The sequence below is a fragment of the Aulostomus chinensis genome, chromosome 10 (assembly GCF_037954235.1).
Source record: "Aulostomus chinensis isolate RoL2024-O1b breed Wild chromosome 10, RoL_Achi_v1.0, whole genome shotgun sequence".
Lineage (NCBI taxonomy): Eukaryota > Metazoa > Chordata > Actinopteri > Syngnathiformes > Aulostomidae > Aulostomus > Aulostomus chinensis.
Genome location: NC_141329.1, coordinates 29,062,869 through 29,083,066, shown reverse-complemented (window position 1 = coordinate 29,083,066; position 20,198 = coordinate 29,062,869). Strand labels below are relative to the sequence as shown.

General features: G+C 49.0%; 1 protein-coding gene across 1 annotated transcript in view; it reads right to left on the bottom strand.

Moving 5' to 3' along the window:
* plekhg2 (pleckstrin homology domain containing, family G (with RhoGef domain) member 2) overlaps positions 1 to 20,198 on the bottom strand; it is a 76,701-nt gene that overhangs the window by 25,193 nt on the left and 31,310 nt on the right. The window contains exons 5-7 of the mRNA XM_086215051.1: positions 17,006 to 17,106; positions 3,120 to 3,186; positions 2,168 to 2,214 (exon numbers count right to left, since the gene is read on the bottom strand). Coding sequence (XP_086071177.1) covers positions 2,168 to 2,214; positions 3,120 to 3,186; positions 17,006 to 17,106 — 215 coding nt within the window. The remainder of the gene's footprint in view (positions 1 to 2,167; positions 2,215 to 3,119; positions 3,187 to 17,005; positions 17,107 to 20,198) is intronic.

Genomic DNA, 20,198 nt, shown 5'->3' with positions numbered 1-20,198 from the left:
ATCGCTGCTTCCACCAGACACGATCGTCATCCACAACTGATCATGCAGGAGCTCACAGCACCGATGGCGTGGACCAGGCCAGCGAGAGGAAGCACCTGGAGCTGGTGGGAGGGAGTCGAAGGAGATGCCAAGAAGAGGACCCTCAGATGTGAACAATGCCAGGACAGAGACGCTGGGTGGCCTTGGACAGGTGTCCACTGTTGAGAAGCCCAGAACACCTGATGACCCTGACGCTGACCATGTGAGGTCAGTGACCATTAGCAAAGGCAGGTGCTGCATGATAATAAATATTCACGAGGTTTCAGGATACAGTGTTGAGTAAGGTTCCATCTGGGCATGCTCAGTAACCACAAACTCTCTTCTGTCTATACATTCAACTGAATCATGGAACACTGACTGAGCTCATGGTTCTGGACCCGTTTGAACCAGCAGGACCTGATGTGTAACTGACACTTAGTAGGGTGCAGCCAAAAGAGAGAGCCAAAGGCCTGCTCAGGGGGGCGCCGGAGAGCTGAAGGTGCGGCCAAACACCGCCTGAGGTGAATTAGCATCTCAGTCAAATATGAACACAAACATGAAACATGCTGATATCATTCAGTGTATTTCCATGTCCAGAGATCATCACCACTGCCAACGAACCTCTGGAGTTCCCCTGGAACACTCCAGGCAGCAGAACCTGTCTGTGGATCCACCTGATCCAGTTCTCTTCAGGATCAAAGCGGTCCTGCAGCAATCGTGTCAAACAGGAGCTGCTAAAAACTCCCTCAGCAGACTTCATGGACGCAATCAGACAACAGGTCGGGAAAAATCTGACCCTCCAGCTCCCTGAGAAGCTTTTGAGCTGGAGTTACTTTGACTTCCCACGACCATCCATCGTGCTAAGCTAGCTGGCGTGGCTAGAGAAGGGTCTCTGTCTTCCTGACTGTCTCAGGGGATGATGGACAAGAAGAGCGTCCCTAATGGGGGTGTGTGTGTTTAAGCTGATATAATGAGCGCAGACGAAGAGGAGGAAAAGCTGGATTTATTTGATCAGCTTGACACGGATGCGAAGACGAACGTCAGCGAAGACGAACGTCAGCGAAGACGAACGTCAGCGAAGACGAACGTCAGCGAAGACGTCCAGTTTGACAACAGATAAAAGATGATGGCTGAGTTGCAGGTTGGACTGGAGACACAGATGAGGTCCAACTGCATTCCAAGCAGCGCAGCAGCCGCCATCGCCCACCTGGCCTGCAGACATGCAGCCAGTCTGGCTTCCTCAGCGCGCCTCGTTTCAAACTGACTTCATTTAAAAAGAAAAGTTATTTTCATTTCATGTCGACGGTTCAAATTGTTCTTGTGATGCTGGAGACACCTGGAAGCATTTTGTGTCAACAGATCAATACACACACACACACACACACACACACACACACACACACACACGTATGTGTTGGGCAGATGTTTGGCCACAGAATGTGTGTGTGTTTGTGCCTGTGTGTTTGTGCATGTGTGTTTGTGTGTATATGATTGTTTATGTGTTTGTGTGTGTGTGTTTTTTGTGTTTGTGCATGTGTGCGTGCATGCGCACGCGTGTGTGTGTGCGTGTGTGTGTGTGTGCGTGTGAGTGATGTGCTGGATGACACACAGCTCCTGACTCCTCTCCTCGTCTTCACTCACCTCCAAACCCTTACAGCAGCAAACATTCAGGATTACCAGGTTTTAGACGAACAAATGAAACCTTTCTGTTGACTTTGTCATCTCTTTGTTGCGGGTTTTCTTCTTCACGCTCCTCAGTCATACTGGAGCTTTTATCGGCTTCCTGAGTGAAAACTCTCTCTCTCTCTCTATGCTGAAGATGCTGTCACTTTCTGTCTGATTCAAACTGTGATGTCATCAACCAAAAATCTCATCCGATCTTCTCCATTTACACGACTAAATTTCAACCTAAAACAAACAAACAAATTTATTTGTTCTCATTTGAAACAAACCACCACGGAGAAGAGACCCAGCTCAACATCAGGAATGTTTCTCCTCTCGTTTTCCAGCGTAAACCTTGAGTGAAATGCTAACAGTTGACGTGTGCTAACAAAGAAACGTGTGTCTCCTGAGATTTCTTCACCTGCAATTTCAGGCAATAAACAGTGAAAATACAGAGTGTGAACATGAAAGAAGTATTTGTACTCACTTTGGGTAGTTCATGCAGTAGAGTGTGTAGATGTCGAAGGCTTCACTCTGAGCAGGAGAGAACAGAGAGAGTTAAGGGAGGAAGAACCTCTCCTTCACTTCACACACACGTCACACATTTCCAAGTTATGACCAAAACCCCTCAACGAGAGAGTGACGGAGTGTCAAGTGTGTTTGACTGGTGGGTGAGTTTGAGCGACAACCTTGACAACAAACACAACGCAAATTTGCTGCTCACGCTAACAGAGTGAGTTTACTCATGAGATACTTCTGTTACAGACAACAAGAATAAAACAGGGAGGGGCTGTGACATCATCACGAGGCAGTTCAAACACAGAGCTGATGTCAAAGTGACCGGTGGCGAGCGGAGGCGCCGTGAGGAGTTTATCAGGATCTGAGGCTCAATGACAGAGGCGCCCCACACGCCAAACGTAACCAACGGACCGTAATAAAGCCAAAGTAACGACATCATGACATTTGCAGAAGGTCTGACAACCAGCAAGCAACTTTTAAAAAGCTTGTTTCGATTTTGTGACCTACATTTAGTTTGACACGGTTTTGTTGTACCAGGCTGCGTGAGCCGTCCAGCCTGAATGTTGATGTGAAAAAGTCAATAATTTCATGTAATACAGTTTGTTTTATTATATTATACTCCTGCTGCCACTGCTCACTCATGAGGCCTGCAGTCGGCCGGTCAGAAAACATTTTCATAGTGCCTGCTGCTTAGAACAATGTCGCTGCTGTGTCACACACACACACACACACACACACACACACACACACACACACACAGTCAGAATGTATTCATTGGGTGTTGGTGTGATCCGCAGCAGCAGGGGTTGGTTAATGGGGTGACGTGTTGCGGTGAATGGAGGGGCCAGTTCTACTGGTTGTTTACTGGGTGTCGTGTTTCCTGTCAACTAAAACACGCACGCACACAAAACCATACTCACCCGTTCTACGAAGCAGTCGGCGATGGCGGCGGCGTGGGGGCTCCTCTCTAAATCCTCCAGAAGGTCACTGAGGAGAGACAGAGACATTTGAGCTCATCCAGGTCAGACTGGTGGACTGATCGCTCAAAGTCACTGGACACGTTGAGCTCTCTCTCGCCAGCTCTCCGTACCACCGGGCGAGAGAGACCAGTCAGAGTTTCCACATGAAGGTCAATGTGACCCTCAACCGAGTCCAGAAACAGCTGGCAGATGTTCATCGACAAAACTCTGTCCATGTTCCCACCATCCATCCTCATCGTCATCCCTCCATCCTGCCAAGTCCCAAACACACACACACACACACACACACACACACACACACACACACACACACACAGATACACCCAGTTTTCACGGTCCGTCGTTCTGTCTTAATTCTTGTCTTGTTTCTCTCCCATATCATCTTTTACTCTTCGAGACAACTCACAATCCTACTAATTCCTCCACTGAGCAAACAACCGAAACACACACCACCGCTGTGTTCACACCCTAAACACGTCCACACACACACGTCAGGCTGTATGAAGGTAGTTTGCTGTTTCAGTCTGGCCTCCTGGTCCAAGAAGCTCCAAGTCACCTCTTCACTTCAGGAAGTGGTCATGTCAGGGATGAGGTGTGTTTGCAGTCCAACAGGAAGTGGTCATCTCCCAGTTCCTCAACTAACAGGAAGTGATCATCTCCCAGTTCCTCAACTAACAGGAAGTGATCATCTCCCAGTTCCTCAACTAACAGGAAGTGGTCATCTCCTGGTTCCTCCACCAACAGGAAGTGGTCGTCTCCTAGCTCCTCCCCCAGCAGCCAATAGGATCACTCCATGTGATTGTGGTGATTGAACCAGTAAATCAGCTCTGGTGAACAAAAGTTGATGATCTTCCAGGTTCAGTTCATCAGGATCATCTTCACGAATGAACCCTCTGATGATGCTGGAAGCCTGGATGCTACGTTAGCAGTGCTAAGCTAACGGTAGCCTATGAAGGAGCTACACCAGGGTCACATGACTTCAAGGTCACCACCACTAAGCTTCAGGCTTCTTGTGTTTCCCCTGATGACCTTTAATGACCTCCATGACCTCTGTAGGCTCCTCTAGACTCTTGTTAGCAACCCAGGTTTTTAAGACTCCACCACTCCAACATCCACCGGTCTGGGGTTTACTGGTGGATCTGATGTAGACCTGAACCTCCAACATCCACCAGTCTGGTGTTTACTGGTGGATCTGATGTAGACCTGAACCTCCAACATCCACCAGTCTGGTGTTTACTGGTGGATCTGATGTAGAACTGAACCTCCACCATCCACCGGTCTGGTGTTTACTGGTGGATCTGATGTAGAACTGAACCTCCACCATCCACCGGTCTGGTGTTTACTGGTGGATCTGATGTAGAACTGAACCTCCACCATCCACCGGTCTGGGGTTTACTGGTGGATCTGATGTAGAACTGAACCTCCACCATCCACCGGTCTGGTGTTTACTGGTGGATCTGATGTAGACCTGAACCTCCAACATCCACCAGTCTGGTGTTTACTGGTGGGTCTGATGTAGAACTGAACCTCCACCATCCACCGGTCTGGTGTTTACTGGTGGATCTGATGTAGACCTGAACCTCCAACATCCACCAGTCTGGTGTTTACTGTTGGGTCTGATGTAGAACTGAACCTCCACCATCCACCGGTCTGGTGTTTACTGGTGGATCTGATGTAGAACTGAACCTCCACTATCCACCGGTCTGGTGTTTACTGGTGGATCTGATGTAGACCTGAACCTCCACCATCCACCGGTCTGGTGTTTACTGGTGGATCTGATGTAGAACTGAACCTCCACCATCCACCGGTCTGGTGTTTACTGGTGGATCTGATGTAGACCTGAACCTCCACCATCCAACACTGGTGGACCTACATCAGACCCACCAGTAAACACCAGACTGGTGGATGGTGCAGGTTCAGTTCTACATCAGAGCCACCTCCATGTTTCCTCGCCGCTCTACACCAACAGTATCGGGCCTATTAGGCTGATTAATTTAATGGTTCTATTTGTGCAGAACTGTGCTGCTTCAGTGTCCAGAGGGAAGTGAACCATCAACTGTGATTTATTTTGTCTCTGCGCTCCTGCTCTCACTGGACTCCAGGCTTGTCTTCAGGCCGATCTTTTCCAACGTTCTCCTGGAGCTTTATGAGCTGAGGGAGCGTCATCAAGCAGCAGCCATTAAATAAGAAATTAAAGTGAGTAATGCAGCCGTCAGATCTCCTCAATATCACATCTCCTTCCAGCAGAACTTCAGCACAAAATGAGTTTTTATAACCGTTTGGATCGCCGTCTGAGACATTTCTCTGATTTCACTGAATCAACAGACACAAGTCTGAGATGTTTGTTTCTTGTGTTGAGTGAGCGTTTTCACCCGCAGAGGCACCTGAACGCCACACGGCCTGGTTGAAGAAACAAGAGCAGTAACACGAGCTGGATCCCGGCCCCCTTTCATTCCTCACCTCATTTATATGAGGAGTATAAACGTGTGTTAGTGCTGCAGTACGATGAGGACACGGGAATGCTTTCCATTTTATCTGATTCATCAGGAACAAATTGGCTGCAGGTTTAAATTACTGTGATTAAAGAATTCATCCACATGATGAATTAGCAAGTCAGAGAGCTGGAAGATTCCCCGCGTCTCCTCAGACTCCTCATCTGGAAGATAAAACACTGTCGTCATTGACAAACGAAGCTTCTGGAACAAAGTAACAGATGTTTGTTGCTCTGCAGGAACTCTGTGGCTCACTGAGCGATAGATCAGGAGATTCTACCCTTAAATACGTCTGACGTGACATCAGAGGTGATGGACGAGCAGACGGAGAGACGGTAAAAATGAGCCGATACGAGAGAGAGAGAGAGAGAGAGGGAGAGAGAGAGAGAGGAAATGAGAGAACAAGGCCAGGAGGAAGCAGAACCAGGCTGTGGGCTGTCTAATAAAATCTCTCTAGTAATATATTATGATATTTCTTCTCACAGTACTTTCGCAGTATTACATAGTGGTGATACAGTTTCACAATGTGATACAGGACATGTTCAAGTACTCTAGACTGACTGGAAAAGTCTAAACGGAGCTGAAAACCCAACTCGCTGTGTCCCACAACACACAGAGGTCAAACTATTCAACACTAACGACTGACTCGATGACCCGGGTGATACCGTCCAGTACCAGTGCTGGGCTCACCCACCCGCCGGTACCAGGACGGAACGGTTCTCAACAATCAGAGTAACAGGAGGAAATGAGATAAATATGCGGTTTGTTTCGCCGCCAGGACTGTTTGAGGTCTCGCCACAAACCGATGCTCACATTCTTCGCTAACGAGGCGAGATCAAGTCTCTCATTATCAAAAACATACATGTTTGTACACAAGGACACACACACTCTCCCCCTGATGCTGTCCCTCGCCCGCTCCATCTCCTCTGGCGTCAGGACTCATTTTGTGGCTGGCGGACATTGTTAGTGGAGGACTGTGGGAGAGCCAGAGAGAATTCTGGGTGTTTTTAATGGTTTGACCACAGAGGAGGGAGGGGCTCACAGAGACAAGTGAGATTAACGGAGAGTTCCAACTGACACAGAGACGAGGAGGACGGGAAACTCCTGATAGGAGCAATAATCAGAGATGGGGTGTGTGTGTGTGTGTGTGTGTGTGTGTGTGTGTGTTTGTGTGTGTGTGTGTGTGTGTGTGTCTGTCTGTCTGTGTGTGTGTCTGTGTGTGTATTTAACCCTCTGAGTTTGACAGTTGGCTGTTCTTAAATGAGAAACAATTATTTTTCTTATTCTCTCATACTTGATTAATATTTTGGACCCCAATTAAAACAATTAAAATGTCAGATGTGTATCGTGGAAAATCAAATCTCTGAGTCCTCTCCTCCCTTCAGGAAGGAGTTCTTTAGACTCCACCACTCCACCATCCACCGGTCTGGTGTTTACTGGTGGATCTGATGTAGAACTGAACCTCCACCATCCACCGGTCTGGTGTTTACTGGTGGATCTGATGTAGAACTGAACCTCCACCATCCACCGGTCTGGTGTTTACTGGTGGATCTGATGTAGAACTGAACCTCCACCATCCACCGGTCTGGTGTTTACTGGTGGATCTGATGTAGAACTGAACCTCCACCATCCACCGGTCTGGTGTTTACTGGTGGATCTGATGTAGAACTGAACCTCCACCATCCACCGGTCTGGTGTTACTGGTGGATCTGATGTAGAACTGAACCTCCACCATCCACCGGTCTGGTGTTTACTGGTGGATCTGATGTAGAACTGAACCTCCACCATCCACCGGTCTGGTGTTTACTGGTGGATCTGATGTAGAACTGAACCTCCACCATCCACCGGTCTGGTGTTACTGGTGGATCTGATGTAGAACTGAACCTCCACCATCCACCGGTCTGGTGTTTACTGGTGGATCTGATGTAGAACTGAACCTCCACCATCCACCGGTCTGGTGTTTACTGGTGGATCTGATGTAGAACTGAACCTCCACCATTCACCGGTCTGGTGTTTACTGGTGGATCTGATGTAGAACTGAACCTCCACCATCCACCGGTCTGGTGTTTACTGGTGGATCTGATGTAGAACTGAACCTCCACCATCCACCGGTCTGGTGTTTACTGGTGGATCTGATGTAGAACTGAACCTCCACCATCCACCGGTCTGGTGTTTACTGGTGGATCTGATGTAGAACTGAACCTCCACCATCCACCAGTCTGGTGTTTACTGGTGGTGGACACGTCCACACGTCCTCCGATGCCTAGTGACTCCACACGTCCTCCGATGCCTCAGTGACGGCGGGGGATGAAAACCTTCAGCTGGTTTCTCATGGGCTTTAGCTGCTACACATACAAACCTAGCCGTGACCCCGCGTGACCCCGCACCCTCCTCTGCAGGCCAGGGCCAAACCAAACACGCCGGGTGGAGGTCTGTTTTTCATCGGCGGGCCAAGCGAGCGCTCTCTTTAACAGAGTGATAAACAGCAGCTGACGGCCAGGCATCCCAGATATGCCGCTCCGCTAAACTGATGAAGACGAGGAGGGAGCGAGCAGCGATAACGAGACACCAGTGAACATAAAAGGAGTGAAATGATGGCGGTTTTATCAGCGAGGTTCGGACCCCCAGAATGTAAAGTTTTATTTATGGTGCGTTTAGAGTTGATTCTGGAACGCCGTCAGAGTTTATGGTTCAGAGCCGCTTTTGTGTCCAGTGGTTTTGTGTTTGGAGAAAACATTGAGACACAGTTCAGATGGAGACGTCACTGCCAGAGCGGATGACACGGCTGTAACCGCCGCATCAGCTGACCCGATGCTTCACACACACCACAAACCCTGAAGAAGTAACGGCAGGTTCATAAAGTATCATTCCAATCACATAGCAAGAAGAACAAGGCTGCAACTTCACTTAGATTTACTTCAACAGAGTATTTTGGTCTTCCATGTTCCACTTTACTGAGTTCCACACGTGTTTCACCTTCCAGCGCAGATGTGGCTAATTATTATGCTAATTATCAGCCAGTGGACCAGATTTAATAACATGGCTGGAGCTGGTGACCCCCAATGACCTTTTTGACCTCTGGATTTCGTTTAGTTGGCGAGTATCATCAACGCTGCCAGCCGGTTGTTTGATGAATGTGGGAATTTGCTGTGGTGGTTGTATCTTGACTTGGTGTCCAGGGCTCTGTGGACTCCCTGTAAATCCCAACCAGGTCCTTCAAAGTAGGTTTCTGGTCATTTTGGTTCCACAGTGACTGGACCTGAACGTGTCGGGGTTGTTTCCCTCCAAGACAGCTGAGCTGACAGCTGCTCCACCCTTCTTGCTAACGTGGAAGCTAATCATGGTCGCATTTACCACATTCTGGGATAAAACAGACAACACATGACCTGTTTTTCTTGTCAGCCATCTTGTGGCCACTGTCAGAACTGCAGCTGCATAATTGTATCATTTACATTTTGAACATGAAAATGGGTTGAGAGGTGACACGTTGAGTCACTAGAAGAAAACTAAGCCTGCTGCACAATCGAAGTCCTGATGTGTAAAGAAAAAAGCGCTCTCAGATGGAAGTCTAAGAAATGCGCCGCAAGTGGCGGACCACCCTGCAGACCCTCATCAGTGAGTCACACCTGATTTACTGTTGCTGTCCGTGATGTGTGATCACTCACATTGGTGTTAAAGAGCAACATAGCAAGTGCAAAAGTTGAACACGTACATTTTCCTCTGAAGCGTGTGATTGATGTGTGCCGGCGGGTGCAAGTGCTGGAATTGTGTAACTATCAGTGTGTTTTCTTGGGAAGAGCTGCAGCCTCCAGGCGTTAGTCCGATCCCAGCAACAGGCTCTTCTATGGAGCTGAGATCCATGGCGGTAAATAATCCCACACTAGCCCAGTGAACATGAATGTGTCACGTCACTGACGCACTTGTGCCCGACGTCGCTCTCTCACTGGGAACTCTGAGACGCGTCACCCGCCGCGCCTCCTCCTCAGGTTCTCAGGAGTTTAAGGGCAGAACTCTCGTGTTCCGCAGCAGCTGCCGGCGTGTTTAGTGATCATTAAATACAGGAACGAGAATCAAAAACAATCCACAACATTCCACTAAGTATTATTTTTTGTAATTTTTAATCATTTTTCAACTGTTCTCCCCGTCTCCCTCCATTTCCTCTGCCGACAACTGATCACCGGTGATGGAGATTCTGGCGTTGCGAGTCAGTCGTCCTCGGTACAACACCTGGAAACACTTGGTTCAGAAATGAGGCGTTCTGATGTGGTCCGAGTGTGTTTGAGGTATTTAGAGCAATGAAAACAGCCAACACATAAACCTGAATAAGTGTTACATTATCCAGGAAGGTCCCGAGTTGATCTGGGAATCATTTCTGTGAACTGGAGGTTTCCAGAACCCTCCAACAAAAACACTCCTGGTCCTCAGCTGCTGCAGTACCACGGTCCACCACCAGGGCGGACCAGCAGCAGAGTGGTTTGGTTGTGAAAAAACTTCTATGTTCACACACTGCGTGAGGCCCTACTGTACCACACTCACACACACACACGCACACACACACTCACACACACACACACACACACACACTGCGTCATGTCTGAAATATGTTGGATGATGTAGCCTCTCTGTGCTTGTATTGTTTGCACTGTGTGTATCTGTGCGTGTGTGTGTGAGTGTGTGTGAGAGAGTGTGTGTGTGTGTGTGTGTGTGTGTGTGCTTGCATTTTTCTCCTTTCTAGGACAAAAGAGAGAAAACAGGTCAAATGTTTTGGTGAAACTCTGAGCGACCCTGAGAGGAGGTGGACTGGAGGGGGTTTCTGCTGCAGGCAGGACGGTGGTGATGACCTCGTTATGCACTAATTACCTTAATGAACTTAAACCTAATTATGAAGTGAGAGAGTGAAGACAGAGAGAGAGAGAGAGAGAGAGTGAGAGAGAGAGAGCGCGAGAGAGAGAGTGAGTGAGAGTGAGTGAGAGAGAGAGAGAGAGAGAGCTGGAGCTCTCATACAATATTTCCCATGAGAACCCGGGGCAGGAAGTCTGGATGGAATGAAAACTCTGTGTGTGTGTGTGTGTGTGTGTGTGTGTGTGTGTGTGTGTGTGTGTGTGTGTGTGTGTGTGTGTGTGTGTGCTGGAGCTAACAAAAAGAAAGTGTGAAAGTAGGGTGGAGTGCTTTATATGTGTGTGTATCGTTATACAGCTGTCCTTATAAGGACCAGTAAGAAGACTGTACATCATCCATCCCTCCATCATTCATTCATCCCTCCATCATCCATCCATCCCTCCATCATTCATCCCTCCATCATTCATTCATCCTTCCATCATCCATCCATCCCTCCATCATTCATCCCTCCATCATCCATCCCTGCATCATCCATCCATCCCTCCATCATCCATCCATCATCCATCCCTGTATCATCCATCCATCCCTCCACCATTCATCCATCCCTCCATCATCCATCCATCCATCCATCCTCAATCCCTCCATCATCCATCCATCCCTCCATCATCCATCCTTCCCTCCATCATTCATCCTTACATCATCCATCCCTCCATCATTCATCCATCACTACATCATCCATCCCTCCATCATCCATCCCTCCATCATTCATCCATCACTACATCATCCATCCCTCCATCATTCATCCATCACTACATCATCCATCCCTCCATCATCCATCCCTGCATCATCCATCCATCATCCATCCATCCATCCATCATCCATCCCTGTATCATCCATCCATCCCTCCATCATTCATTCATCCCTCCATCATCCATCCCTGCATCATCCATCCATCCCTCCATCATCCATCCTTCCATCATTCATCCATCCCTCCATCATCCATCCCTCCATCATTCATCCATTCCTCCATCATTCATCCATCCCTCCATCATTCATCCATCCCTCCATCATTCATCCATCCCTCCATCATTCATCCCTCCCTCCATCATCCATCCATCCTCCATCCCTCCATCATTCATCCATCCCTCCATCATCCATCCATCCCTCCATCATCCATCCTTCCATCATTCATCCATCCTCCATCATTCATCCATTCCTCCATAATTCATCCATCCCTCCATCATTCATCCATCACTCCATCATTCATCCCTCCATCATTCATCCATCCCTCATCATCCATCCCTCCATCATTCATCCATCCCTCATCATCCATCCCTCCATCATTCATCCCTCCATCATTCATCCATCCCTCCATCATCCATCCATCCCTCCATCATCCATCCCTCCATCATTCATCCATCCCTCCATCATCCATCCCTCCATCATTCATCCATCCCTCCTTCATTCATCCATCCCTCCATCATTCATCCATCCCTCCTTCATTCATCCATCCCTCCATCATTCATCCATCCCTCCATCATCCATCCATACCTCCATCCCTCCATCATCATCCCTCCATCATTCATCCATCCATTATTCATCCCTCCATCATTCATCCATCCCTCCATCATTCATCCCTCCATCATTCATCCATCCATTATTCATTCCTCCATCATTCATACATCCCTCCATCATTCATACATCCATTATTCATCCCTCCATCATCCATCCATCCCTCCATCATTCATCCCTCCATCATCCATCCATCCCTCCATCATCCATCCCTCCATCATTCATCCCTCCATCATTCATCCATCCATTATTCATCCCTCCATCATTCATCCATCCCTCCATCATCCATCCATACCTCCATCATCCATCCATACCTCCATCCCTCCATCATCCATCCATTATTCATCCCTCCATCATTCATACATCCCTCCATCATTCATCCATCCATTATTCATCCCTCCATCATTCATCCATCCTCCATTATTCATCCCTCCATCCATCATCCATCCTCCATCATTCATCCATCCATTATTCATCCATACCTCCATCATCCATCCATACCTCCATCCCTCCATCATCCATCCCTCCATCATTCATACATCCCTCCATCATCCATCCATCCATTATTCATCCCTCCATCATCCATCCATCCATTATTCATCCCTCCATCATTCATCCATCCTCCGTCATTCATCCATCCATTATTCATCCCTCCATCATTCATTCATCTCTCCATCATCCATCCATCCATCCATCATCCATCCCTCCATCATCCATCCATACCTCCATCCCTCCATCATCCATCCCTCCATCATTCATCCCTCCATCATTCATACATCCCTCCATCATTCATCCCTCCATCATTCATTCATCTCTCCATCATCCATCCATCCCTCCATCATCCATCCCTCCATCATCCATCCGTCCTTCCTCCCATCCCTCCATCATTCATCCATCCTCCATCATTCATCCATCCATCATCCATCCCTCCATCATCATCCCTCCATCATCCATCCGTCCTTCCTCCCATCCCTCCATCATTCATCCATCCTCCATCATCCATCCATCCATCATCCATCCCTGTATCATCCATCCCTCCATCATCCATCCGTCCTTCCTCCCATTCCTCCATCATTCATCCATCCCTCCATCATTCATCCATCCCTCCATCATCCATCCATCCTCCATCCCTCCATCATTCATCCATCCCTCCATCATCCATCCATCCCTCCATCATCCATCCTTCCATCATTCATCCATCCCTCCATCATTCATCCATTCCTCCATCATTCATCCATCCCTCCATCATTCATCCATCACTCCATCATTCATCCCTCCATCATTCATACATCCCTCCATCATTCATCCATCCATTATTCATCCCTCCATCATTCATTCATCTCTCCATCATCCATCCATCCCTCCATCATCCATCCCTCCATCATCCATCCGTCCTTCCTCCCATCCCTCCATCATTCATCCATCCTCCATCATTCATCCATCCATCATCCATCCCTCCATCATCCATCCCTCCATCATCATCCCTCCATCATCCATCCGTCCTTCCTCCCATCCCTCCATCATTCATCCATCCTCCATCATCCATCAATCATCCATCCCTCCATCATCCATCCCTCCATCATCCATCCATCCATCATCCATCCCTCCATCATCCATCCCTCCATCATCCATCCCTCCATCATCCATCCGTCCTTCCTCCCATCACACTGATTGATTTGACTGATTTGTCATCAATACGAGAGGAAAATCATCAACGTCTACATTTTGATGGGAGCTCCAGGCTTCCACTCAGTATCCCAGCTGTTCCTGCGCTCGACTGGACTGAGGTTTCAGGTGCTGGTCCTGGAACCTGCTGGATCCACTCTCCCAGATTGGGGGTCACCTCCTACTACCACGGGGACCACGTCAGCCTGGACCTTCGTCATCTGTTCTTGCGGTTCTTTTAACCCCTGGTACTTCTCAACCTTCTCCTGTTCCTTCTTTCTGATGTTGGCGTCAGCTGGTGTCACCACATCCGTCACCACTGCCCTCTGCTGTTTGTCCACCACTACTGAGTCCAGTTGGTTCACCAGTCCTCGTCCCCCTGGATCGTGGCTCTGATGCTCACGAGTCCTCGTCCTCCCTCTCTCTGCTTCGTGTTCAGCCTCAGGGTGCTGGACTCTGGGTGAAACCCCCCTGCATGGTGAGGAGCTTCTGGTCTTGATATCTGGGGCTTCCCTCTCCCCCTTTGGCCAGCTTATGGTCCCAGCAGGTACCTGACGACCGGCGGCGCAGACACGTTGATGGCTGGACCTTCTTGTCGCTACCGTTCAGCTGACCCCTCAGTCCCTGTCTTACTCTCTGGAGGTATCTGGTAGTGGTGGACTTCCTTGCTGCCTCCTCATGGTTTCCATCAGCCTGTGGGATCCCAAGGTACATGTGCAGGTGGATCTACATACATGTATATGTATATGTTAGAATGTAGTAATGCGTAGTAGTGTGTACTCCTCTGGATGTCTGCGGTCTGGTATTCTAAGTCTCTGCCGTGTCTCCTTCAGCTCATGCGTCTCCCTGATGGAGGACGTCAACGATGATTCATCTGGGACGTTTCATGTCCATCAGCTTGATCTTCTCCAAAACCACCGGCGGAATTCCGTCTGTTTCCTGAGGCTAAACTAACAAGGCCACGGCTTCTCGTCTCGTTCCTGCGCTAAATATGATGGAATGTTGCTAACGCTCGCGTCTCGTGGAGCTTGACTGTCATCATCACGTTGTTATGAATCACTGCCCCGCCTCCTTTGGGTGGTAACCAGCCACATGTGCTGATGTGACATGAAAGCAGACCAAACTGGGTTCAAGTCTCACTTGAGATGGTCCCAGTTAGAGAGAGTGCGTGTGCATGCGTGTGTGTCCTGTATCCACGGAGACACACATCACAGAGTTATTGAACGTTTGACATCATCAGGCTTACATCCCAGGTGGGCGGAGTTATTGCTCCATCAGGTTCTCATCATGTATGTGTGTCACGATGCTTCACTAGAAACAGAAAGCAGCTTTCATCGTGGGTTTTATTTGATTTTGCAAGCTTGTGAGAGCTCCTCGTCGTTGTCTTAGGATTAATTTCTCTCTAGAAGACGATTCGCCTGTCCTGGGACTTCCCAGCTGTGTGTGAACATGCGGAGAGGGAGCGCCGCCCGCTCCGACTGGTGTGACACAGAAACAGGCCTGGGTTTCTCTGGCCGCTCAGCATTCCTTACCCATCACATGAGCTCAACAGCTGCTTTCATCCCTGAAACCCCCCGACTTTTTTACCATGGAATTGCGGTCCCTGTGGGAGTCGAACCCACGGCCCTGGCAGCGTTATTGCCTTGCTCAACCATTTCTGCCTCTCCGCCTCAGAATGTTTCCACTTGCAGCTTATCGGTCTGTCTTTATGAGACTCCGAGGCTGAAAGTGTCGCCCGCAAGATATTTTCCAGACTTGAGTCCAACAGGCTGATTTTCTTGTTTCAGCAGTTGGACGGTTCTTCAGCCACCAGCAGGAGGAACGCAGGAGGAACGCTGGAGGAACGCTGGAGGAATGCTGGAGGAACGCAGGAGGAACGCTGGAGGAACGCAGGAGGAAAGCAGGAGGAACGCTGGAGGAACGCAGGAGGAACGTCAGCCAACCAGGAGTTTCAGCAGATGGACGGTTCTTCAGCCACCAGCAGGAGGAATGCAGGAGGATTGCAGGAGGAACGCAAGAGGAACGCTGGAAGAACGCTGGAAGAACGCAGGAGGAACGCAGGAGGAACACTGGAGGAACGCAGGAGGAACGCTGGAAGAACGCTGGAAGAACGCAGGAGGAACGCGGGAGGAACGCTGGAGGAACACTGGAGGAACGCAGGAGGAACGCTGGAGGAACGCGGGAGGAACGCTGGAGGAACGCGGGAGGAACGCTGGAGGAACGCAGGAGGAAAGCTGGAGGAACGCAGGAGGAACGCAGGAGGAACGCAGGAGGAACGCTGGAGGAATGCAGGAGGAACGCTGGAGGAACGCAGGAGGAACGCTGGAGGAACGCGGGAGGAACGCTGAAGGAACGCGGGAGGAACGCTGGAGGAACACTGGAGGAACGCTGGAGGAACGCGGGAGGAACGCAGGAGGAGCATCAGCCAACCAAGAGGCCAGACCGACTCCAGCACATTTGTTGGTGCACCGTCACTGAGCGTCTGAAGGGTGGGCGTGTGTGACACAAACGCCATCGAGAGGCGTGAACATCCCTAAGATGACATATAAAAATCAGAGTTTGTGACCACCAGTCGAGAGTGGAATTTGTTTCTTTGTCACCTTGAACATCTCCATAAACACCTAAGCGACAGCGAAAGCAAAGAAGAAGATGAGGAAGAAGAAAACTAGGCTGAGGGAGGAGCTTAGAAACGTCTCTTTGCTGTGTTACTGAATTAAAAAGGTGGAGGCGTGGGAGCAGAGAAACGGAGCAAAGAACCCTGGGATAAAATTGCCTGAATCACCAGAGGAACCACAGCCAACAAATGGCAGAACCTCAGACAGACCCCACTTGGCAAAATATGAACAAAGATGGTCGCCTTAAAATCACACCCGCCCCCACAGGCCACACGCCAGCCACGTTTCCATGACAGCAACTGCAAAACATCCTGTTGCTGCTATCCTCACACCTGCAGGACAGACACGCATGACTCCTCCGTCTGTGTTTTCCACAGCTGGCAGCGTCTCGCTGACGGGCGCCTGACTCCGACATCCTTCAGACTGACAGCTGAATCATCAGAGTCAATCAGCCAATCAGGAGCTTTGAGCCTTTGAGCTTCTAAATGATGACATCATCTCATTGAGTCATTAAAAGCTTAGTGAACAACCAGAACCAGACTCCAGGGACCAGTTTAGTACTGAATGAACTATTTAAAGACAGACTGAATGACCAGAGTCAGAGAGACACAACTGCTGGCGTGGCGACAAGCAGGTGACTCACCTGTTGAACTCGTAGATGTCCTCGATGTTGCAGAACAGAGTGCTGACCTGCTCTGGCTTCAACGGCAGCGCGCCACAGTCGATTATACAGCCGAGGTAGTCCTGCAACAGAGAAGCGTGGAGATGGCGTGATTGGGCTACAGACGCTAACGTGTCAGAAAAATCCAGGTGAGACTGGCAGCTCAGCCTCTTTCCTGGCCGTCAGAAAGAGGCGCAGGGACCACGGCTGCTAAGCTAGTGGTGCTAGGCTAGGACTGCTTAGCTAGTGGTGCTAGGCTAGTACTACTAAGCTAGTGGTGCTAGGCTAGTGCTGCTAAGCTAGTGCTGCTAGGCTAGGACTGCTAAGCTAGTGGTGCTAGGCTAGTGCTGCTACCTTTAGGTAAATAGGTCTCCAGCATTAGTTGTTACTGTACCAGAACTCATTCTGTCACTCCACCAAACATAAAGTCATCACTCAAATGAGGTCATTTCCTGTAGCAGCCAGCAAATAGTGATGACACGAGAGGCGAGTCAGGGGCGACACCAGGTCTCCTCATAGCTTAAGTAGTGGCACTGGACCGGACCAGACAGAAGCCTTGACACTCTCTCTGTCTCTCTTTCTCTCTCTCTCTCTCTCACACACGCACGTCCGCACGCGCGCACACACACACACACACACACACACACACACACACACACACACACACACACACACACACACAAAACACTGGCCAAGAACGAGGAACATTTGGCCAATCAGAGAAGACAAACGGGCCAAAGAGGAAGCAGCCAGACTGAGGCCAGCACAGCGAGTCCAGGTTCCCACACTGGAGGCCAGGGACCGCCAGGGACCGCCAGGGACCGCCAGGAGACAGGTTTTAATCAGCCAAAATAGAGGAATCTAGTATCTCTACTTCACATTTCACTTCACCATTCATTTTTCACTTTTGCTGCCTCTTCCCTTCCTCCGTCTTGGACATACTGGTACTTCGGACTCTTCAGAACAAGGTTGTCTAATTTTGAATCTGTTACTGAGAACTGATTCATGTGCGAGGAACGTTCTCTCCATTCTCTGACTGTACGACTCATTTTTCATCATCACAGATTCTCACCAACATCTCGAGGGAATTTGTTCAAATTTAGCTCACATGACCACTGGCACTCAAGGATGGCCTGAAGAAATGATAGAGGTCAAAGGTCACTGAAAGACATACAACTACGATACAGTCTTTCTGCACTTATCCAAACAGTTTCTATGGCAACTTCTCAGATGCGAAACAAACATCACGGTTAATCATGGCAGGAATGTGGAGTGTATTTGATGGAATTCACTGAGGCCGCATTTTAACTTGAGCGACAAATATCAAGTTCCCAGCGACGGTACGGGTCGTGTTCTGGTCCGCTGACCCGCAAGAATGGAGAGAAAAGTTATGAGCGGATTTTGATCATCCTGTTCACAATCTCTGTCCAGGGAGTCTGTGCATTCGATTCCTCCATTTGTCCCACCGACAGAGTTCTGATTGGCTCCCAGAAAAGATTTACAATGGAGCTTCACACTAAACCGAGCTGCATTTACCATCTGAAAAGCACACACACACGCACACGCACGCACACACACACAGTACTTAACTTGAATGCAAAAACATGCAGTTTGCATGCATGTGTGTGTGTGTTTCCTGTTGCCTTTAAAAGGTGATGAATGTGGCCAAGGCCCTCATTATACACACACACACACACACACACACACACACACACACGCACACACGCACACACGCACACAGACTCGGGAGGGCATGAAGAGAAGCAGATTGAGGAAACCGAGATGAGTGAAAAATGATAGAGCTGAAGAGAAGGATGATGAGGAGAAGACGACAGGAGGAATGAGGAAGAGGCTGCTCTTGAAACGTGTCACGAAAGCAAACAAGATGAAGAAAGAAGAGAGAGAGCCTGAAAGTGGGTCAGAGATGTCGAGGTCTAAAAATATGACAAGAAGAATCTGAAGACAGGAACGCAGCACAAACACGGCACCAACAGCCACTGGCCTCTGGAGGCAAGGTTCTACCATCCGTCTGTCAAGCAGAACCATTTCTGACCGTTTCCAGGAAGTTAGACAAGAGTAATACCGCCTGCTAGCAGTCTATATGTTAGCATCAGGCTAGCCCATTGACACATGAGCAGTCAAGACGAGTCAACCCCCGACTCTTGACACGTACGTGCCGTTCACACACCCAGAGAAGGCCCACTAACATCAGAGTATCCCACATGACCTCATCAGCAAACGCTTCATCTGGAAAAGACTGAATTCCAAAATCGAATCGAAATACGCTGTCTGAATGACCCGAATCAAACTGGACTCGTTATGGTTTTAAGGAAGCTGCTGGAGTAGTAGAGTAGCCATGTAGCCAGTGAGCTAAGCTAGCATGCTATCCAGCTAGCGTGCTATCCAGCTTGCGTGCTATCCAGCTTGCGTGCTATCCAGCTTGCGTGCTATCCAGCTTGCGTGCTATCCAGCTAGCGCCGGTCCACCCGGTGGATATTTATTTACTCATTTATGGATCTTCACAAATGCAAAATAGTGTTATCTCAGTTTTCTATGACCATTGAAGCACAATAAAACACAATAATTCTGCAACAAACTTTATTGTTTTTACCTTCTTGTCACCTCATACTCATGCAAGTTCATTGTTCCCCTGCATGCTGACATCGGGTCCTTCATGCTGCATCCAGGTGCAGCTTGTAAACTGAGAAACCTGAACTGAAAGAACCCTGAAGGTTGTCTGAAACGAGAACGTTCTCGTGTTTCTACTGTCAGCTCATTTTGAATGGACTGACAGCATCAGAAGTCCAAGTCAGAGTGGTAGCAGCGCGTTCTTGAACGCCAGCCTCCGCCAACCTCAAACACAGGAACAAATCTTTACTCTCATCTCACACTTTTCTTTCATTTATTCCCTTCATCATGTTTTCCCTCTTGTTCCCCAAATCCTCTCAGAAACCTCCTCCTTTTCTCTGCCACATTCTCCGTCTTTTTCTTCTCCAGTTCTCCTTGTTCCTCTCTTTCCTCCCCCTTCTTGTTCCCCAAATCTCCCCTCGATCTTCATCGTGAGCTCCTCCTCCCTCTTTACCCTCTCCTCATGCGTATTTCTCTTTGTCTTTTCCCCACTTTGCAACACTCCTGCGTCCCTGCCTCAGTCCCTCCCCCACCGCTCAGTTCCTCC